Below are 23,073 nucleotides of genomic sequence, written 5' to 3' on the forward strand. Positions count from 1 at the left end.
ACTGATGGTCACTCCTTCTCTCCCCAAGCAAGTCCGGAAAACCTGACTTCCTCGCCCAGCCCCACGTTACACCTGCTCACGCAGCCCTTGGCAGATCCCTCTCTCAGCGCCTCGCTTCCTTGGTGGTAAACATGAGAGTGATCTGCGTACCACAAAATAATTGTGGGGCACAAGTAAACTACTACATGTAAAATTAGAGGGGGTCCAAGGCTGAGAAGCAGGGAACCACGCTAGGCCCTCCCACACGTGGTTCTCCTCTGAGGCCTGAGACGACAGTGAAAGGCACCTCCGTGATTTCCAAGACCCACAACTGGCTTCTCAGGTGACAAGGACAGAACTTCTGGGGGTCTGGCTCTTGGTTCAAGAAGGCTGACCCTCAGGGGCGGAGTCCTGTGTTCCTTTAAAGAAGGATGAAATCCATTCGCAGCAACATAGATGGAAGTGGAGGGTATTAAGGCTAAGAGAAATGAGTCAGTCAGGGAAGGACAATGACCACATACATTCACTCACAGGTGGAATTTAAGAAACAAAACAGGTGAACCTAGGGAAGGGAAGGAAAAATAAAATAAGGTGGAAAGAGAGAGGGAAAGAAGCCATAAGAGACCCTTAACTCTAGGGAACAGAGTGAGGGCTGCTGGAGGGGAAGGGGTTACAGGGTGACGGACATTAAGGAGGGCACGTGAGGTAATGAGCCTGGGTGTTACATGCAACCGATGAATCACTGAATTCTACCCCTGACACCACTAATGCAGTAAGTGTGGACTAACTTGAATTTTAATAAAATCTAAAAAAAATAAAAATAAAAAATAAGATAAATAAAATAAAATAAAGGAAGAAATGCAGAGCAAGAGCCAGAGCCAGAGTGAGGATGTGTGCTGGGTGCCCTGGTGGGGTGGGGGCGGGACAGGCGGGCAGTGAGGCAGGCGGAGAGGCACAGGGCTGAGCAAACAGACTTTGCCCCTTCTGGGCCTGGGAGCGTGTTGTCCTGGGAGGGAGCAGCGTGCCCCCCTGTGCAGGAGCGCCTGGAAGAGGGGGAGAAGGAAAGCTCCCCAAAGCTCTTACCGTGAGAGCTGTGGGGAGACATGCGTTTACACCGCAAGCCTGGGAGCGTGACAGGAACAGGGGTGACAGTGCAGGCAGGAGAGATGCAGCTTCTGGGGTAACTTACTCTTCCTGAGCTCTGTGCGCTCTGGGACTTCCTCTCCTCTCCGGTTTCCTTCTGCCCTGGCCTTCTCCCTCCTCCCTCCCTGCCCTTCTTTCTGCCTGCCTTTCTTTTTCTACTTTCCTTCTTACTTCTCTGTGACCAGCAAAGTTGATTTCGAAATGCAGGGAGGACCTCCACTTGCCCTTGTCCATAAAGCACAGGGAACCGCTGAAAAGGCCATCTCCTCCTCCCCCATTTCCCTCCCCACCTCTCCCTCCTCCTCCCCCCTCCTTCTCCATCTCCTCCCCCTCCTCCCCATCTCCTCCTCCCTCATCTCCTCCCCCTCCTCCATCTTCTCCTCCCCCTACCCCATCTCCTCTTTGTTTTCCTCCTCCTCCTCCTCCTCCTCCTCCTCGCCTCCTTACCTTCCTCCTTTCTCCTCCTTAAAATTAAAAAAAAGTCCAGGGATACTAAGAACAACAAAATTAATTTCACCACCTTTTCAGACTGTAAGAATCACCAGGAAGCTGGTTGGTGTTACAGCCCCCAGGCCTCACCCCATCGGTTCTGATGGATGAAGTCCACCGTGAGCCTGGTAGTCTGTGTAATTCAGTGGTCAGGCTGGTCCGGGATTCCCTCACCAAGGCCAACGCTCTTACTTTGCTGGTGAGGAACTGGGGCCTAGGGAAGGCCGACGCCTTGCCCGAAGTCATACAGTAGGCCGGCTTAGGGGACAGGATGTCACAGCCAGACTTGGGACAAGGACCCACACTGCATCTTCCAGCAGCACCAGGAAGGGCCTGGGACTGAGCAGTCGGAGACACGTCCCACAGCACATTACGGCTGGGACTGCATGGGACCCACCTTGCTGCATGGCCTGCCTTCTTGTCAGAGGCTTCAACCCTACCTTGGGGCCCATTTATCCCTAAAACAAGGCAAAGCACAGTTATGTCTACCTGCTGCCCAGTGCTGGTGTTAAGTGAGGCCTGAGGTTTGTAGGGAGGAGGGGGAATGAGTCACCTCCGGCCACTCACTGTCACTTGGTTCTCTCTGTGGGTGTGAGAGTGGGGGCCGGCTCTGAAGGTTTGCTTCCACCCCCCTGCCCCGTCCACCAGCAGCGCTCACAGCTGGCCTGGCAGGCTTTCTCTGCGGCCTGCCCGAACAGGAGGGTGCCAGCAGCCCCTCTTTTGCCACACGCTGGCCTCCTCGGGGGCCCTGCTCCGCATTCTGTCACCTCTCTGCTGCTCCTCTGTAGGGCCTGCGGTTTGACATTTCCTTCCTTAGCCAGTTCGAGCCCCAGAAGCCTCCAGCCTGGCTGCTAAAGATACTGGTGAGAAGGCCACCGCAGAGCGGAGGAGGTCTTCCCAGGATCAAAGCAGCTTTGTGAGCTGGTCAGAGCCCACTGAGCTCTTTTGGAAGGGCCTCTGAGGGGCGGCCCCACCCCCTTCCCCCAGGGTCACAACTGAAATGTCATCCCCATCTGAGGCCCCAGGTCCACTGCGCTGCTTTTCCATCGCAACCGCGCCCCACCCACAGGTTCCAGCCCCCCTGCCCAGCCCCCACCTCCATCGCCTGTATATCAGCACAACCCTCAGCTAGAATTTCACTTCCTGCAATGTTCATTGTTTGTCTCTTTCCACTCACATGAAAGCTCCCTGAGCTCAGGGGCCTCTGCGTGGTTCACGGAGGCACCCGGAGCACTGGGCAGAGTTCCCGGCACCTTGAAAGCCCTCAGGGCACCCCGTGGTGTGAAGGCCTATCTGTGTGGGGAGGAGCTTCTGCAGCCACCCACCCTGACTCGGCCAAGGGGTGGCCCCCAGCAGGGCTCCCTCCATGGCTCTGAAGGGTCTGTTCCATTCCACATGGCTTAGGAGGGAGGAGAGGGACTGCCTCAGCTTCTCAAAGCAATCGCTTAAAGGAGACAAGAGAAGCGTGTCACAAGGGCTCTGGTGGTGTGATCAGGAGGCCAATGCCAAGTCCCCTCTCCTGCTTTAAAGCAACTGCCCCGTCTGGGCCGTGTGAAATCCCCACAGCCACAGCACAGGGGAAGACTAAACCTTCCCCTCTTTCCTTCTCCATCCCCATACATCCCCAGTGTGTTTATAAAACGTACCCTGTCATTCTACGGAGGGAGCAGGGCTCCGAGAAGCCATCAGCCACTTCCTGGGACCAGGGAGAAGTGGGGGGCTGGGAGCCAGGGGGAGTGATGAGGGAAGCAGGGACAAGTGGATGCTCAGGACGACATTTGCTAACTTAGCAAGTTTGTTTTGGGCCAAACTTGTTACCTCGTGATGGTCACTTCCCTGAAGGAATGTAGGTCTTGGTTCATTCTCAGATGGGCCACAGGCTCATTGGCCTCAGCTGGTGGGGAGCTCGTAGCAGAGAGGAAACTGACACGAGGCCACGGTGTGTTGAAAATAGGCTGCCCTGATAATGAGGGAGCCTGGCTTCGGCGGGGGGGGGGGGGGGGGCTTTATCAATAACCCCCTGTGAGTCTCTGTGGCCTCATCTATAAAATGATAGTGGTTTTGATCATCTTTGAGGCTCCTCCCAGCTGCCTCCAAATCTCTGAGAAGTACTGAGTCCGTGTTCCCTTGGTCTGAGGGTTCCCTTGGTCTCATTGGTGGGCACTAAGGAGGGCTAGAGTCTCCTGTCCTGGAGCCCCGAGAGACCCCGTGGATTGGACCTTTACTGCTAGGGGGGCTTGAGGGGCAGTCCTTCTCATGAAGGCCCTCCCTGTTCCGGGGTTTGAGCATTTGCTAGCTCACAACACCCGAGGACTGAGAGTATCACCAAGTATCTCCAAGTGCTGGCCAAGGTTGGCCTCAGGACATGGGTGAATCATGGAGTCTCTTTAGGATGTGTCCTGACTAGAAACATGCCTCCAAATTTTATTTAAAAAAAAAATCCATGTCACTGAGGAGGAGGCAGAGGGGGATGGGGCAATGAAAGAAGGTACAGACCAAAGAACAGCTCAGCAGAGCTCCTGTCAAGCTCTGCGACAAGCTACTGGTTCCTCTAGTTTCTGAGATGGACTGAGGGTTCCTGGAAGCCTGACATCCCCACAGGGACATTAAAACAAGAGTCAGGGGACCTCAGCCCCAGGAGCAGTAGGACAATAAAATACACAGTGGTCATATCCAGGTTGTAGGGCTCCAGAATTTCAGAGAAGGGGAGCCGGGGGAGAGCTGACGGGTCTGACCCTTCACAGAGGGTCTTTGAACTTCACTGAGGAGGCTGAGCGAGCACAGAGGGCCTGCTGGGCAGGAGCGGGGACTGGCGAGGGGATGAAGGTGGGAGGACGTAAGGAGCAGAGGCCCTGTGGAGGCTGGTCCGTGTTGACCCGGTGCTCAAGGTTATACAGATGAGGAAACTCCAGGGTTAATGAGAAGGTTGGACTGGGAGAGAGATGATGGTTTTGTCACCTTGACTGTCTTTTACCTTGTAGGATTCTCAGTAAATTAAGCCAAGAAATCAACAAGAATGAAGAGAGAAGGAGCATCTTCACACGCAAGTGAGTGGGGGAGCCAAGATTCCAGTAACGCTGTAATGAAACGCAAAGAATTTTCAAACCCACGTTGAACCTTCAATGGGAAGCACAGGATAGTTTCACCCCAATGTTTGACCTGCAGCCCTCCTCTAGCCCCAGGGTCTTGAAGCTGGTGCCAAGGAGGGGAGAGGGAGTTCCTTTTCTCTGCCCTGCATCCTATTCATGGGTCTGTAGGTTCAGGGGAACTTCCCCTAGAGAGTCAGGCAATCACGAGCTCCCAGTTATGCCACCAATGTGACTTTGATAGTTTCCAGAATTTGGGGGCAGCCTGGCCCAGGTTGCTGAACAACAAGGACACTAGTCCTCGATGGTGAGATATACCCCCCTACTGGGGTCTCCTCGTGCAGGGCAGGATGGAGGAAAGAGGGAGAGGCCCCTCAGCCAGTAGCAACATTAATGCAATGCTGTTTGCCTTTGCAGACCCCAAGTCCAGCGGTTTCCTGAAGAGACAGGTAAAGGTGTCGGGTGTGGGAGTGATGCCTTTTGACGGCGACAGGTACTTGGGTTCTTCTGTGTGCCAGGTCCCAAGGCTCCTGGGGTGTTGTGCAGGTGACCTTACTCATTTGCCTGTCAGGCAGTTCTTTCCCAGAGAGAGGTTTGGCTCCAAGCTGTGAGCAGAAGAGGTGTTACTCTGCAGGGCGCCCGGTTTACGGCCCCAGCTTTGCTGGGAGCCTCTATAGATCTGAAATGAAGAACTCTGGGGGGAAACATGGGAGGACCCAGGCTTAGACTGAGCACCTGAGCAAAGCCAGTGCCCCTCCATCTGGGTCTTTAAAGCTTTAAAGAACTTTAGGGATAGGTCTCCTGTGTCTGTGTATTTTAAAGCCCTCTTGGGGGACTCTTCTGTGGTGAAAGGTTGGGAATCACCACTGCCTTCTGGTAGCATGAGCTGCTCAGGTGGAAATTCTAGAGCTGATACTAAACCAGCCCCCAGGTATGAGGAAGCTCAGATGAAGGCCTGGGAGGGACAGTGGTGTGGGGGCACAGCAGATGGGGTGCTGCTTTGACTTTCCTTCTGGAGGCTTCTTTTGGCCCTGACAATGGTGTTATCTTCTTCTGCAGAAAGCCATGAAGAGGACAATGGGGGCTGGTCATCCTTTGTGAGTATGGCACGGTCTCTCCAACCCTTACAGCGCTTTGCAGAGCACCTTTGTAATAAGGAACTAGCATGATGCCAAAAGAAGCAAGTCTTTTAGCAAGATGCCAGTATTACCCTCCCCTGGGTGTCATAAAACGTGTTCAGTAAAGGCCAGATAGTAAATATTTCCTGCTTTGCCATCCACACGGCCTCCAGTTCATCTGCTCACCTCTGCTCCTATAGCACAAATGTAGCCATAGATGACAGCTGAACAATTGTGCTTGGCCGTGTGTCAATAAACCTTTATTTACAAAAACAGATGGTGGGCCGGATTTGGCCCATGGGCTAGAGTTTTCAGATCGCATTATAATATTCACTGTTATCACCCCCATAGCAGGACCTTTCCAAACTCTCTCCTCTAGATGGGATATACTAAAGTAGCTTAAAATAGCTTTTTTCATAGACTTAAGACCTCACTGGTGACACAGAAGCAAAGAGATTTCAGAATCAACTATTAGCCCTGAAAAGACCTCAGGGAAAGCCCAATCCAATTGGGTTTTATGTTGGAGGGGTCACAATGACCCCTTTGAGAATCTGATGAACTCTGGGTATCCTCTCCCCAGAAGACTGCTTCCATGGTCATTATGCTGGACTCTGGCTAAGAAACTCGATTATGGCTAGGAGCCCAGTGTGTTCATTTTACAGATGAAGCAGCTGAGCCCAGTGGAGAATGGGATTTATATAGAGCCACACAGCTAGTTAGAGGCCAGCCTGGGGCCCAGGTGGCCCGATCCTCAGCCTAGTGGTCTTTTTGGTAAGCAGTTGCCTCAGTGCCTTTAGGAAGCTGGTAAAACATGCCTTGTCCTATTGGGATTCTGACAAAAGGAAGCATTATGTTCGAAAAATGCTCACCAAGTCTGTACTTTCTCTAAGAAGACAAAGGAATTGGCAAGATTTATTTTGGCATCTTTGCCACTGCAAAGGGCCATGTGGTCCCTCCTTGCAGGAGTCCAGCCCAAGGCTAGTGTCCTTCACAGTCTCCAGGGACACGGCTTTCCACTAGCCACTGCCTCTAGCACTCATGGGTTCTGGTGCACGCCCAGCCCTGCACAGAGCGCTAGGTGGGCCGGGATGGAGACAAGCCCCCCAACCCTTTGAGCCTTTTACAGTGTGGATAACACACACGGCAGAATATGACTAAGAGCAAATACATGCATGCAAATTTAGGAGTCAAATCACTGGGGAAATGCACTGGTCGAGAAGTGGAGAGGAAATCTCTTAGTGAGAAAGGCTTCCAGGGTAAAAGGCTGGTAGAAAGCGGAACAGTGGGGCCTGGGTATGTAGGCAGAGACAATCTAGTGATTTCTTTTTCAGTCAAGGGCAGTCACTGGGGCCACTAGGGAGAGAGGTGGAGACTACTATTCCCAAGGCCTCTGATTCAGGGGTTCCATCCCCTGCTCTCAAGTTATAGAAACACAGAAGACAGGACGAAGTCTTTGTTTGTTTGTTTGTTCTTAATAAGACTATCATTCTTTTTTTTTTTCTCCAAAGATTTCATTTATTTATTTGACACACAGAGAGAGAGAGAGAGAGAGATCACAAGTAGGCAGAGAAGCAGGCAAAGGGGGAAGGAGAAGCTGGCTCCCCACTGAGCAGAGACCCTGATGTGGGACTCGATCCCAGGACCCTGGGATCATGATCTGAGCTGAAGGCAGAGGCTTAACTGACTGAGTCACTCAGTCACCCACGAAGTCTTTTTCAGAGTTCAGGAAGACACTCAACCTTACTTTGCCTTCTGATATTTCAAAAAATATACCTCAAATCAAACCTGAACACAGGAATCTTTCAACTGAACAACTTAGGCAGTCTTTCTCAAGTCACCTAGCCAAGCTGTGAGGATTTCTAGGCTACTGCTACACACCTTTCCTTGTCAAGATGCAACCTCCCACAGCTTCTTTCCATACTGCCCTTGACTTTAGAGAACTGCCCTGGGCTCCCTTATTACCTACTGAACTTCGGCACGAGAGTGCTTGGGCGCTTGTCCCCCCCTGTGGCTGATGGTGCCACTCTGCCTGGGAAACCATGACTACAATGGTCCACTCTCACGAGCAGCCTCAAAGGCATTTGCTCAGTCCCTGGGGCTCAAAGGAGCACACACAAAACACAACACGTTTAAAATTTAGAAAGAGAGTCTCTTCCCAAAAAAAGCAGCTTTAAACTCAATGTCAAACGTCGTGAATAATAAGAAGCTGCTGTTTCTCCGCACTCCGCTCTTGGCAAAAAGAATCGCACAGCCTTGACCCTCCCCTCTCAGACACAATTTAATCTGCCTTCTAATGAGCAGGCTTTGGTTATCTGGTTTCCCCATTAGCATGGCCTTCCACACTCACTGGGTTATAATGAGAAGAAGGTTTTGAGCACAGGCACGCCAAGAAGAGAACAATTATCTAGCCGGATCGCAAATGCTTCAGGCATTTAGCCTCCCTCTTGGCGATGCCCGGAATAAGAAACGTGTTTCCTCGACACGGAGCTGGCTCTGTTCCCGTGCCCTCATCTCTTCCGCTATTCTCTCTTGTGCCTAAGAAGTGTAGAGGAAAATGCACTGGTCTCGTGGCCTAAAGGCCTTGATAGAGGTTCCAAGTCCACGACTCACGGGCCCTGGGATCTCACACTCCCCAACCTCAGTGTCCTCATCTGTGAAATGGGAGTGACCATCTGACTGCTGCCGCCTCCCACGCCAGGACTGTCACGAGGCTTGGCAGGGAGAGAATCGCTGAGGGCAGGCACCTGGGTGCCACGGGGCCTCCACAAACCAGTCTGTCCCCGTCACTGTGTTGGCAGGAAGAAGATGACTATGAGAGCCCGACAGATGATCAGAACGAGGATGACAATGATGACTACGAGTCCCCCAACGAGGAGGAAGAGGCGCCCGTGGAAGATGATGCGGATTATGAGCCACCACCCTCCAACGACGAGGAGGCCCTGCAGAACTCCATCCTGCCTGCCAAGCCTTTCCCCAACTCCAACTCCACATACATCGGTAAGGCTCTGGCTGCCCGCCGAGCTGACCCGCGCCAGGCCCGCGCCCACGCGGTGCAAAGGGGTCCGTGGATGCCTGCTCAGCTGCCTCCTGGTTCTGTGGCTTTGGGCAGGTGACTCCCCCTCTCTGGGCCTCAGTTTCCTCATCTGTGAAATAGGATAATTAAAACGTAGCCCACAGAGGTTTGCTGGGAGGATGAGTACCATTGCTGACGAATCACGGCCTGTGATTGCTGATACCGACGCTGAGCTGCCATTTCGGGTATTTTGTGGCAATAACTCACTTTGTGCAGGACTTAGGGACTCGAGAGTAGCTTCCTATTCCTCCCTGTCTTTCAGCCAACTCATAGTTCCGTGACGCTTCCACCCACAAATGGCTACAGTCAATGTAACAGTGCGAAGGGGCTTTGACCATCACTTGAGAAAATGAAAACAGTATTTAAGATTTTCACTGTCAGTCTGTTCCTACCAGGCTGTTTTTCCCTCCTTCATTTATCCATTCAGCAACGATGACTGGTCTCCTCTTGCGAGCCAGGCAGCATCCTAAACGGCGAAATGTGAAACTGTCAGCAAGGAAGGCCTATGTCTTCCTTCCTCGTGGGTCTTACCAGCTAGGACTGGTGATGGGAGAAAGGGGGCTTCTGCACGCTTGCCCAGCACAGTGTCACAGAGTCAACTAGAAAGTTGATGATCTAGACTCTGAACCAATGGATACCCCTCTTCCGTTCTGCTGCACGACGCTTTTGCCATGTGAAAGCCCTTTCACAAACACCGTGTCAGCATTTCGTTCTGTGTTTTTAAGCACACTATATGACACAGGGAAGAAGGATCGAGCCTGTATCATATACAAGACACGGATGCCCAGAGAAGACATGGATAGTTAAGTCATTGAGTGCCACATATGTGCCAGTTATGGAGACACAGAGTGGAGACAGTCCTCACCCCAAAGATTTCGCAGTCTACTGGGTGAGGTAACATCAGACGCAGTCAACACAAATGACTTACTTAAACCATGATCCATAGAAGACAAGTGCGGGTGATAAGGCTGGGACATAGGCCGATCTGGCCTTGCTTCCCTTAGGACATGAGACTTAAGTTCCAACTTCACAGATGGCTGGGAGTTGGCTGTGGAGTGGGGGTGGGGACATGGGAAGTGAGGATGGATATTTTCCACAGTACGAATGGCCGTGCAAAGGCTCTGAGGCTCGAAGGAGCATAGCATGTCAGGCAAGCTGAGAGCTGGCCTGTGTGGGTGGAGTAGCCTCAGGTTAGACCAGGCTTGCCCAAGTTCTGAGCCCCACTCTCCATGGAAGAGCAATCCCTCTCCTAGGTGACTAGGGTGAGGCAACAGAGGCAGCCGGGGCACAGAATGTAAGGAGGTCCTCAGTGACAGTCATGGCCTACTTTTCTCCCTGTCACAGGGATGGGACATTGCCAGCTTATCAGCTTGGCCTAAGGATCCTTCAGTGGGATCAGAACACTGTGAGTCCCTGTCCAAAGCAAGTCCAAGAAACCAGTGAAGATCTGTGAATCTGAGCCTCCTGGCTGGCTCAGTCAGCAGAGGCTGTGACTCTTGATCCCGGGGTTATAAATTTGAGCCCCAGGGTGGGTGTACAGATTACTTAAAAATAAAGCCTTACCAAAAAATGTTTTAAAAATCTGTGATTCGGTAACAGGAATTGGTGACCAGCCTTTCCCCTTAAGGGAAGAGACAACAAAAAGAGGAAGTGGGAGGGAGAGGTCAGCCCAGAGCATTTGTGAGGGGAAAGAAGGGGACCCGCGACCTGAGCCATGAAGGCCTAGTTAACCCGGGCCCGTGTGTGTGTGTGTGTGTGTGTATGTGTGTGTGTGTGTGTGTGTGTGAGAGAGAGAGAGAGAGAGAGAGAGAGAGACAGACAGACAGACAGAGAGAGTGTCTGTGAGACCCAGGCTAGCCTTGGCGATGGTGAGGGACTGTGGGATGGGATGCCCCCTCCCTCCAGCACACTGGTGCTTAGAGCCCGGCAGGGGTCTGCTGGTCCTGGACAACACACCATGCGTTGGTGTGGCATTTCTGCTTTCATTTCACTAACCTACTGCTCTTGCCCTTCCGCAGACCGCCCCCCCTCCAGCAAAGCCCCGCAGCAGCCGCCCGTGCCCCCTCAGAGACCAATGGCTGGGCTCCCTCCTCCGCCCACCGGCCGGAATCACCTGGTAGGCCTCCTTGCTTTCTTCCTTGGTGCTATGGCCACTTTGATCCCTCTTTTGCCAGAGAGAAGACTCTACGTATCTTTATCCAATGCTGACTAGTAAGAAAAGATTATATATAGGCTGGGAACATGCAAGCCAGGCCCTTGCAGTGAGGGGGTGGGTTTGGGGGTGACATACTAGTGATTTAGTATTAGGTCGTAGTGCATATCACCGGCATTTTCTTTTTACCCAAAGCAATGTAAACTACTTCAATAATGAAGTATTGCTATTATTTCCGAGCTTTGAAATTAATAAAAACTGTGAAATAAACTCAAGGGACCAAGGTTAGTAAGTCGCTCCCATCCCTATCTTGTGGGTCCCTAGCACCGTCTCCTGCCTGCAAGACGTGTGCCACCTGCTGGCCAGAAGCGCAAATTCCGCGAGCCGGTGGCTTGAGCCCTGGAGGCCTACAATGCAGGGAACCCAGGGGAGAGAGACAGGCAGCAAACCGCCTCTCCTCTTTCTTCAAGCTTACAGCTCCGGGTCCTGTGAGTCCAGTTAAGTACCCAGAGAGACCCCGAGAAATTCAGGCTAATATGTTAATAGCTGGAAGTGTGTTTTCTTCGTAAGGGATCTGAGCACTTTAACAGCGGTGGCAATTGCCAAAATGTCAGGGCTAGAAAAGGACGGAGAGAACGTTGTTTTCCCCAAATCTCAAAATGCAGACCACACCACAGTTAGGACCTTTCATCTAAGCATATATGGCTTTCTCCTGCTTGTGCAGTTTTCTTGCAAAGGGGCTCAGGGAGCCGAATTGATCTACAAAGCATTTTGCTTTGAAAACTGAAGGCCTCCACCTCCATTACTGGGATGCAGAATTCACTCATTCTGTTAACAGATTGCTATTAGCCACTACTGTGTGCCAAGCAGTGTTCTAGCTACTGGGACTAGAGCACGGACAAGACAAATAAGGTCCCTGCTTTTATAACACTTCAATTTTGGTTAGGGAGAGGCAGATACTAAACAAGTAATTAGATGTATGCAAAAGAAAATTTGAGCAGTTATGTGTGGTTAGGGAGACAGAAAACCCAGTAACACGATGATGGGTGGGAAGGTGACATTGAGCTGGACAGAATGGGCCAGTTGTGGCAGGAGCTGGGGAAAGAACATTCTAGGCAGAGGGAAACACAATCACTGAGATGAGAAGGAGGGCATGATTTTGAGATCTTGCAGGAACTGTAAGAAGACATTTGGAGTGGGAGCCCAGTAGGCACTGGAGAGAGGAGTCTAAGAAGAAGTTGGAACGGTGGACACATAGCGAGTTTTTACTGTGTTTTAATGTGATAGGTGCCGCTCCAGAGCTTGGCAGGGGACTGACATGCTCATTTCCCTGCCATGCAGATAATACCCTGGATGGAAGGGTGTGGGATGGGGGAAATGACAGGAAAATGGACAGAGTCAGACAGATTTGGGGCATTAAAGCAATAGGACTTGTGGATATATCCTAATGAGATACTGCCTAACGTGGATCTTTTTTAAACAGCCACCCCCCCCACCCCAAACAAACCACGAAGAGCCTAGCAGAAGTAGAAACCATAAGACAGCAAAACGTAAGTATGGGGGCTGCCCTCCCTTGCCCAACAGTACACCTGTCCCCTCAGCCCCAGCCAACGCTTTATTCTTGAAATTGACTTCAGTCTTTTCCCCTTCCAGTTCCTGCTCCTTCCATAGACAGAAGCACGAAACCTCCCCTCGATCGTTCATTAGCCCCATTTGACAGAGAGCCCTTCACACTAGGTTGGTATCTCTCTATTTGATGCTTAGTGACAACGGCCAATATTTATAGAGTGCTTACGGCATGAATTTCACACGCACCACCACGATCATAATGGTACCGGGACGTAGGACTTTTGGCATCATCTTCATTTCAGAGACGAGGCAACTGAGGCCCAAAGAGATAACTTTCCCAGATGACTCAGCTTCCCAGTGATGGGGGTAGATCAGACGGGCTACAGAACTCCAGCTGTCAGCCCTGTGCTGGGGTTGCCTCTTCATGGGGGCCGGGTGTACCCACATCTCATCGTCCTCCGGGAGGCTGGAGCAGGAAGGTCTGGGAGAGCTGTTGTCAGCTACGTCGGCTGCTACTGAGTGGCTTACTGACCGCAGGGACCGTATGTGTTCAGAGTCATCTCCTTATTTGTAAGGTGGCTGTTCTGTGGGGAGGAGATGCCTGATAAAACTCCAAGGTGCTATTCAAATGTCAGAGTTGTTTATTGTTGTCATGTGCAGTTGATCAAACTGGGTATCCTACAGTCCCTTCCCCCCAGAATCAGCCCAGAGTGTTCTTGGAGTGTGACCACCTGTCTATAAAGCTATTTCCAATTCAATTCTACAACTTAGCAACCGTTTATTGAGCACCCCTCCGGGGGTCAGTACTTTACCTACCAAAAATAATTTACCTACGTTATCCTCAAAATGATCCAATGAAAGGAGTGAATTATTCCTCCCATTCTGAAGACAATGAAACGGAAGTTGACAGAAGTTGAAGAACCCTTCCACATTTGCATAACTCACTGTTGGATTTGAACCCAGGTCTTTCTGACTTCAAAGTGGGTGCTCTTTTTCCAGTGACATCGTGTTATAGTCAGAGACCCTGGATCTTCCTTGCTCTGGGGTAGAGAGTTCTGGGGAGGGGAGGTAGGGGCCTTGTAGAAGGGGCCCCGAATCCCGGCCACACCCAGCCTTCCTGACCAGCACTCTGAGCAAGGCAGTAGTCTCGGGTGGCCTCAGGTTCCTCTCTGTGTGCAAATGAACCTCAGTTCTTTTGCTTGCTGTGGTTTCCCCAACTGGACCACAGCTCTGATGACTCAGGCAAAGCTCTGTTGGCTGTTTTTGAATGCAGAATGGTCTGCTGCCCAGGGCTGTTCGAATTCTGTGACAGTGGGGACAGGGAGATTCAAGTTCAGACCCCAGACCTGCTTACTATCAGAAGCAGACATCAAATCCTTTGGAGTCACTCTTGAACAAAAGTTTCCTCTTAAAAGATTTTTTTTATAAAAAATGTTTTTTTTTTTTAGTTTTTGAAAGATTTTATTTATTTATTGACACAGAGAGAGAGAGAGAGAGAACGAGCAGGGGGAGGGGCAGAGGGAGACGCAGACTCCCCACTGAGGAGGGAGCCCAATGATGGGATGCGGGGATCCATCCAAGGACCCTGGGATCATGACCTGAGACACCCGGGCTCCCCAAAGAACTGTTTTTGAAGAGTCCCTTTCTGGACAATACATACTCTTGATTGCTTCCTTGTCCATGATGTTTTGTGAGTGGCTCTTAACAGGGACTCCTAACAGAGACTGTGCCCAGAGAATATGCATACATCAGAAGATTAAAAAAAAAAAAAAGAAAAAGAAAAAGAAAAGAAAATCAACGTAAGCCTAAGAATATAAATCTAAATTTTCTGTGTAACCCTGTAAAGTAGGGTTTCCATCCTAAGCCAGAGTGTTATGAATAATAAACATTTCTTAGACCAACAAAACTGTCTCCCACTGGGCTCTTCACAGTAGGACCAGATTCTTAGGACCTGCCAGGAGCCTGGGCTGTACATCCTGCTATGAAAATCCCATCATTCACCTTGGGGTATTAACTGCACAGAAGTATGGGAGAGAGGGAGGGAAAGAGGAAGTATCTAGCAGTTGTCAGCACCCATGGATCTGAGCCTGACCCTGCATATAAATTGTCACCGAATCCTTACAGCAAAATTATGCATTTTAAAGCTATAAGCCTCATTTTATAGGTAAGCAAATTGAGATTCAAAGCCCTTAAATGACTTGTTCAAGACATAGAGAATTTGCTCGAAGAGCTGGTTAAGTGCAGTTAAGTGGTACTTTTTATTGTACTGAAAACAAGGGCATATCTACTCGAAGGGACTTCGGACAGAATTAAAAATAAATTGCTTTGGAGCACCTGGGTGGCTCAGGGCGTTGGGCCTCTGCCTTCTGCTCAGGTCGTGATCTCGGGGTGCTGAGATCCAGCCCTGCATCGGGCTCTCTGCTTGGCAGGGAGCTTGCTTCCCTCTCTCTTTCTCTCTCTCTGACTGCCTCTCTGCCTACTTGTGATCTCTCTCTGTCAAATAAATAAATATCAAAAAAAAAAAAAAGGCTTTGACCAATTTGGCAATGCAGAGTTCTCAGGTATACCTAGCATTTCTTTAGGGAGTCTGCGTGTCGTCTGTTCCAAGAAAAATGTAAAAGCATGAAAGAAACCAAACCCAACCAAAATTAAGACAAAATGGCTTGCACCCCACCAGGAGGATCTCCCAAAATGCTCTTCCCCAAATTAAAAGTTTTTCCAGAAAGTAAGTGTAATACTTTATTTAATGTCCAATGTACCATGGGATTGGGGTAAAATTAACCCCTCCGGGGCAAATGGGTTTATTTCAGATACAGGAAGAAACTTAGGTTATTCAAAGAACTTCTTAGTCAATGAAAGAGGCACAAAATCCCAAGGAGACATTAATCTTTCTTATCATCACTTGCATAAAATCAAAGGTTGAAAAGAAGCCCAGAATCCAGAACATTGTTTGTATGTACAAAATGCTGTGTGGCCTTGGGCTAGTCACTTAATTTCTCTGAACCTGTAAAATTAGGGGCTCTATGCAGGCCTCTCCCAGGTCTGAAGTCTGTGATTCTCCAGTGCTCACACCTAGTCAGCCCCCTCAGGCCTGGGACTCAAGGGCTCATCAAACTAGGCTTTAATACCTCCTGCTTATCCAATCAAGTATTCAAGGCCTACTTGCTGTTTATCCGTTACAGGAAAGAAGCCGCCATTTCCTGACAAGGTAAGTTGCTTCCCTGGTTTGTTTTGGTTGTTTTTATTTTTGTTTTATTGTGCGTCTTGTCTTTATTCTTTGAAAAGAGCTGAGGACACTCACATCTCTTCTCTCCTGTCTTAACAGCCCTCGGCCCCTGCCGGAAGGTAAGGTGCCCTGTTGCCTTTGTGTGAGGGAACATGGTACATGCCCCGGAGACACAGTTACGTTTCTCACCCCTCCTTTCTCTCAACTCTGCAGGCCTCTCGGGGAGCATTTACCCAAGATGCAGAAGCCTCCTTTACCGCCAGCCACCGAAAGGCACGACAGGGGTAGCCCCCTGCCAGGGAAGAAGCCACCTGTGCCCAGGTAACTGTCTTCTGTTGCCCGAGTTCGTCATTCAGAGCGGTCACGCCAACAACCTGCCCAGCAGTAGCCTACAAGGAACTGAAAATCGTGGGTGCTCCTGGGGAGCCGTGGGTGGTTTCGCCCCTGGGGCTTGAGGAATTCTGGCTTCTCGGGTTGGATGTCAAGTCCTGGGTCACTTTGAAGGGGACAGTGATCTAGCAAAGAAAGGAGTGGAGAGTTGCTTCCTCAGGAGGGTGGGAATGGCTGCTGTCTGTGGAGAATGTCTCCTCAGCCCGTCGAACCCATTATCGTGTTTTTCCTTTCATCTCAGTACATGGGAACAGTCACTGGCACTTCATTTTTCAAGACATGTAGCAGAGAGGACATAATTGGAGAGGTTTTTGGGTCACTGTAAGCATCTTCCTCACTGTTCAGTCACATTTTATTATGGCAGAATACTGAAGTCTCCTCTAATTTTTTATATTTACTGTGAATTCTGTGTACCAAAAGCATACATACATGTATTGGGGGTCAGGCTCCACGGTACTCCTTACTCACTAAGAACATAACCAAGGCTCCTGTTTTTTCCTCATCAGTGTAATCAGGCTTCATAGCTCTGGCTTTTGGATTAAACGAGGGCCACGGCTAGAAGGCACTGGGAAAAAACCCTCAGTAATCAAGTTAATATTTGAGTGGCTTTTTTTAATGGAATCTTCTTAAAAACCCAAATGAATGTAAAAAATACATAATGAACAAAATATCAATATCTTAAATAAACACACGAAGGGAGGATGGCAGGTGAAGCATCTGACAGATATCCCCCTGTCCAAGGAGAACCTGACGTGGGCCCAGACACACAGCTTCCTGCCGGAGCTCAAAGGCAGCTGTCACCAAATCTGTCTGACTAGCTTGTGCAGCTGGGAAAGCCCCAGAGCAGTAGCATTTTCCAGCTGCTTTCCCTTCACCCCAAGGGTGAGCCCCAAGATGGCTGTTTTAAGACATCAGCAAAGGAGAATATTACCTAAAATGTTTTCATTTGCTTGGAGAAACATCTACTCAGTGAAATTTAATAGCTACTAAAGAGTTTGCTGACTAAACCTTTTTTTTTTTTTTTAATATTTTATTTATTTGACAGAGAGAAATCACAAGTAGGCAGAGAGGCAGGCAGAGAGAGAGGAGGAAGCAGGCTCCCCACGGAGCAGAGAGCCCAATGTGGGGCTCGATCCCAGGACCCTGGGATCATGACCTGAGCCGAAGGCAGAGGCTTTAACCCACTGAGCCACCCAGGTGCCCCTGACTAAACCTTTTTTATATATATGTAATTATTTGCTGCAGTAGCTAAAAGAATAAGGGCTTGCCTAGCTCAGCTCGCAATGGTGACAGAACACTGAGCCACCAAACCTTCCCTCCACTCCTGCTCCCTGGCTTTTCTGCTGGGATGTTTTGTTTTGTTTTGTTTTGTTTTGTTTTGTTTTTTTCTCCCCCATTTTGACACAGCTCAGTGGGTTTGATTTCTCATTATTAGAGTAAATGAAACTATCTGCATTCTGAGGCTGGCTTGTTGGAACTCTTCATGTTCAAGTCTTTTTCTTTGCCCTAATTCATTTCAGGCATGGATGGGGACAAGACAGAAGAGAGAACGTAAGTACAAAATGCCATCTGGTAAATGCTTGGCACAGGGAAATTTAGTGCATGCTCTGTGGAGCTTGGGGCCATGCCTTTCTCAGACTTCACTGAAGACCAGCGTATGGACAAAGGAAGGCACACAGTAGGCTTCTAAATACTGGAGCCTGTTGGGGCCTCCATCTTTTCTCCTGTCCACAGTGAGGGATTGCTTAGCTCTGGTCCCTCTGAGAGCTCCCAGGGTGGCTGGGTGAGTCCCAGCCCCATGGCCAGGTGGTAATTCACAGGGTAAAGTAACCATAGTTGAGGGAAGGTTGAAAGGAGGGAAGGATGCTCAAGAGTCTAGACCTCGCAACAAAGTTTACAAGGCCTCTGTTTTCCCTTTTAATAACTTCATGACCTTAATAAGAGGGGGAATAGCAGTTATTGAATGCCTACTGTGGTGAGCTAGTGGCTTTTGCATGATGAGCTGTTTGCCTGGGGAACAGCAATGAAAGTTAAAGGTCAGTTTTAGCAATGAAAATCTCATGTCCCAAAATCCCCATCCATTTCAGGCAAACTGGGACTGGGATAGTTGGTCACCCCAGCTTTACACGTTTTGTATTTAATGACCCTATGAAGAGCCATTGTTTTTCTTTTACTAAGAGGAAATCAAAGCTCAAAAGGGGTAAGAGACTCATCACAAGTTGCACAGCTGGTAATTAGCCGGATAGGAATTCAGGTCTGTCTGATTTCCTTTACACTATAAGCTCACTGAAGGTGATCACACCCCTACTACTGTTTAAGGTCTTAGCCCACAAGTGCCTGGTATCTTGTAGCTCTGTGCTAGACGCTGTGATGGTTCAGATACAGTGCTAGGATATGAAAGACAGGCAGACCCACACCCAACATTGTAAACAGCAAATGATCATGAAATGAGCTCTAGAGGTGGAGGCAAGAAAGTAATTGATGGGGCTTGAAGGATCGGGGTTGACTTCTTAGAGGTGAGGTTTATGATGTCATTGAATGATGGGGAGGGCACAGAATAGAGTCATCCTAAAAGAAATCCCAGGCACATTCCTGCCTCAGGAATGTACACAGCAAAGGTAGGTGGGTGACAATCCCTGTTCGCCCTATGGGGACAGCAAGGATATCATCTTGGCTGTAGAGTCACAGGGACAAAGAGGAGACAAGGTGGAAAGTGAGGGAAACATTATACTCTTGAGGTTCCCAGTTTCTGGAAGGATCGATGCTCATGTCATGAGAATCTGAGAGCTGTAGAAGAAACATAACATGGTTGCTATGGGGTTGAAGAAGGATTTCATTGTGGGCATTCAGTGAGCCCATGTGCATTTAGCTATGCAGCACTTTGCTGGGACTCCCAGTTGGCCAACTGGGATGAACGATTCTGGCTATGACTCTTCTTATCCCAATGGTAAGACTAATGACAACTGACTTTCACAGAGCACTCCCCATATACCAGGCACTTGTAATAACCAACACAAGTCCTTGCAACAATATTTTGAATAAGGTGATTTTTCTTCATTAGAGTGTTGGTCTATCAAAACATGTCCAAGTTGGCATTTTTGGCCTGCTGGTCAATGGCAAAATCATTTTGCCTCTTGGAACATCATTTCTCACCTAAGGAGTACAGCAAATAGCTCCTCCCCTTGCCTATTTCACAGGTTGCTGGGAGATAAATGCTGAGCAGTGTAGACACTTTGTAAACCATGTGGTCCATAAGGAAGGTGGAGTTGCTTTTAAGGGGCATGGCAGAAAGGAGCTGAGCTTTGGGCCAGACAAATTAGGGGCCTAATCCATTTCTGTAACTCTTAGCACGTTAGGACTCCTTCCTGAGCACCACGTTTCCGTTTGTAAAATGAGGATGTTACATTTTTAAAGGGTTGCTAGGAGAATGGGATGAGACATTGTGTATAAATCTTTGGAGCACAAGGTAGATACTGCCACTATTATTGTGTTTTTTGGTCCTTTTGGGCACCTCAGAATCTATTCTGAGAGTCTCAGATTGGAGAGTCCTTAAACGATTGTTTGTATTCAGAAATTGTGAACCTCTTAACAAGCTCTACTGTTCTCCACATTTGTATTTATTATGGAGACACACAACTGTTAAAGAAAGAGAGACATTTCTATGATTAAGAAATGCAATTCTTTTAGGAATTAGTTTTGATGATAGGATAATACCTTTTTTTTTTCTTTTCTTTCTCTTACCAGGATGAAGATGATGGTATGTTCAGAAAAAGCTTTCTTACAACTTATAAGTCATTCCTTCATTTTTCTGCTTGGGCATTCACATGGAATTATTTAGTACAGAAATCTATGGGGTGCCTGGGTGGCTTAGTTGGTTGAGCATCTACCTTCTGTTCAGGTCATAATCGTGGAGTCCTGGGATCAAGCCCAGAGCTTCTCCCTCTGCCCCTGCTCTTCCTCTCCCTCTATCTCAAATAAATAAATAAAATCTTAAAAAAAATCAATTATAGTCGTTAGATCAGTATTAAGTAGAAATATATCAGTTCATATACTGCATTATTTATCTGGGTTACCAAGGAGAACTGTTATGTTCATAAGTAATGGTGCAAATAATAGTACAGCAAAATTAAAAATTGCATACATGGTTTGATAGAAAAATTTCTAGTATTTATGCCTTCTAATACAGGAAAGGATGACAAACTGTAGATAAATGAGACAGCATAAAATTTGGCTTACGTAAAACAAAACTTGTGAATCATTTCTGGAATTCATATGGTTTCCAACCGACAATTTTGTGCCAAGAAAGCATTTCAAAAATAAAAAGATAAGATAAATGTATATTATAGAGAAAGATATGGAATGGCCACACTAAGGCGGCAAACCATCTAGACAAACCCTGGGGCTGGGGTTCCAGCCTAACATTTCATAATTACATTTGATCTTTTGACCAGCTCTTTTTAACTTACGGGGGAGCAGTTCTGGAAGTTTCCTGTGACACTTGGATCCTGACAATCTGTTTTATTTTTCCTTTCCCCTCACAGTGCATCAAAGACCTTTACCTCAGCCCACAATGCCTTCCATGAGCTCCAATACTTTCCCTTCCAGATCCACCAAGCCATCGCCCAAGCACGCCCTCCCGTCACCACACATGCCTGGTGCTTTCTCTGAAAGGTCTGTGGTAACGTTGTCGTTCAGTGCTAACTCAACATCACACCCAGGTCCATTGATAAGAACTCATGTTGGGTGGTTTGGGGAAGAAAGAGATGAGCCAGTCGTAGCCAGGTCAGAACGTTTTGGGTCTTCAGAAACAAAATCAGTCTTGGCGTAAACAACCACACGTGTTAATCTGCTGCTGCTCTTGGAGTCCCTGTGCTTGGGATTGGAGGGGTACAGAATTGACTGCCCCATGGTACCCCAGACAGAATGGATCCTGGAGCAGTAGTGAGGAATGCCTTCACTTTGTGAATTACGCTCAAGAAACCCAATTAGTTTAAGTACTTGGAGTTCATCCAGATCGAGGATGGGAGGACCTAGCAGATGCTGCAGATACACTGCCTAGGCTCTGTCCCTAGTAGGCCGGCTTTCTCAATGGCAACAGCGTTTCTCAGGGCCCACAGAGAGGCTGTTTGGAGGCAGAGGCAGGAACAGGAGAAACACAGAGGCCATTTCTTCCTAAGTAAGCCCGGAAGCTGCCCCTCATGTCCTCAGAGCCCCCAGGCCTTTATGATCATTCTCTACTATGCAAAGGGAGATGCCCAGCTCCCACCTTGGGTATAGGAGAAAACCACCAGCCCAATCTTGCTACTTCCGCTAGATATCTAGGAGTCTCGAGTTTTTTTCATTGTCTCTGTGTGCCTCTTGTTTTGATTTTCTGCTGTTTCTTCTCACTCTTTTCGCTGTTTTTCTTCTTCCATTTTCTCATTCTACTTCATCCCTCCCTGGGCCCCAACCCTGTCCTTCCTCTGCTGAAGACCACTCAGCGCCACTGCTGAGCAGAGTAGACTGACAGGGTTGTGACGAACTTTTAGAATATAAGTGAGGTTCGGTGGGGTGAGGTCTGGAGCTGATGACAAAAAAGAATTCTTGAGACATCTTTGGTGCAGAATAGTGGTTTATTAAAGCATGGAAACAGGACTTGTGGGCAGAAAGAGCTGCTGTGGGGGGAGGATGTGAGGAGTGGTCCATTATATACTTGTAGGTTGGGAGGGGGTTAGGTAAGTCTCTAAGGAATTTTGGAAGCAAGGTTTCCAGGACCTTGAGGGGCTAGCCATTGTTGGGAAAAAGGTTATTTATTACCGGTAATAAAACCTTTGTTGTGAGACCCTTTAGATGTGTATCAGTGGGCCATACCCTTGGGAATGATTATCAACACGTATCTTGGAGGGTTTAGAGATGAAGTTTCCAAAGGAATTGTTAAAGTAGATTTATAGGATCCTGGTTGGGGGTAGGGGTCGGTCAGGCTAGGATTGCCCTTTGCCCTTAACAAAGCCTTACGGTGGGGGTGGTTGAGTCCCTAGAGGAATGTCATTCTGCCTGTTTCAAGGGCTTGTCAGTGGGTAAGGAAATTTAATAATTTTTCTTCTGCCTCTGTTTCCCGCATCAGTTGGGCTAGTGGGTGGGGGAATGGCTGCTCAGCACGGAGCAGGCAACGCCTCCTCCCACCCGCATCCCTCAAGACACTGTTTTTGTCTGTCCCGGCCACCTGGCCCTCTCTGGGTTTTTCATCCAGCCTCCTCCCCCTCTGTGGACCATCCGCCCCAGGATTCACTGTTCCCAAACGACATGCCCCTTCACATGTGCTCCTAACCAAAAGAAATGTCCTCTCCCCAGAGGACATCTGCCATTCCCCAAACAAAAAGGCCTTAAATTGCAGCCAACTCTTAAAAATAACCTTCCAATGCCTTTTATAGATTTTTATTGTTTCGGCTATCAGAGTCGATTAGCACTGGGGCTGACTGGCGTGCCACTGACTAGCATCCCACTGATCTTGGGCAATAGTGGGATGGGTCCTGTCAGCCCCTCCTCTTTGCTTAGCTGCCAAGGCTTCAGGGAGGGGTGGTAGTAGTCACAAAGGAAGCAGCATTTTCAGTGGGTTTCCATAACCCAGCTTCCCCATCCCAACCCAGCATAAATCTGTTCTTTTTCTGTCTCCGCAGTAACAGTGGTTTCCCGCAGAGTGCCTCCCTGCCACCATACTTCTCTCAAGGTTTGTACTCTGAGCTCTAATGACCACTCCAGGCAATATGCCTCGATGACTGGATTCTTAACCATCCCAAAGCCTTTTGGCAAAGGTCTGGTTATTTCCTAAAAGCCAAAAGATATGTTTTCTCATTCAATTATTTAATGCA

At 48.9% G+C, this 23,073-nt stretch overlaps 1 protein-coding gene across 1 annotated transcript in view; it reads left to right on the forward strand.

Moving 5' to 3' along the window:
* Positions 1-23,073, forward strand: part of LCP2 (lymphocyte cytosolic protein 2) — a 44,617-nt gene that overhangs the window by 14,418 nt on the left and 7,126 nt on the right. The window contains exons 4-17 of the mRNA XM_045999565.1: positions 4,593-4,658; positions 5,115-5,146; positions 5,757-5,794; positions 8,614-8,812; positions 10,907-11,004; positions 12,524-12,590; positions 12,694-12,777; positions 15,792-15,817; positions 15,935-15,954; positions 16,049-16,156; positions 17,746-17,776; positions 19,970-19,982; positions 20,767-20,896; positions 22,882-22,931. Of these exons, the coding sequence (XP_045855521.1) occupies positions 4,593-4,658; positions 5,115-5,146; positions 5,757-5,794; positions 8,614-8,812; positions 10,907-11,004; positions 12,524-12,590; positions 12,694-12,777; positions 15,792-15,817; positions 15,935-15,954; positions 16,049-16,156; positions 17,746-17,776; positions 19,970-19,982; positions 20,767-20,896; positions 22,882-22,931 (962 nt within the window). The remainder of the gene's footprint in view (positions 1-4,592; positions 4,659-5,114; positions 5,147-5,756; positions 5,795-8,613; positions 8,813-10,906; positions 11,005-12,523; positions 12,591-12,693; positions 12,778-15,791; positions 15,818-15,934; positions 15,955-16,048; positions 16,157-17,745; positions 17,777-19,969; positions 19,983-20,766; positions 20,897-22,881; positions 22,932-23,073) is intronic.

The sequence above is a fragment of the Meles meles genome, chromosome 3 (genome assembly GCF_922984935.1).
Source record: "Meles meles chromosome 3, mMelMel3.1 paternal haplotype, whole genome shotgun sequence".
NCBI lineage: Eukaryota > Metazoa > Chordata > Mammalia > Carnivora > Mustelidae > Meles > Meles meles.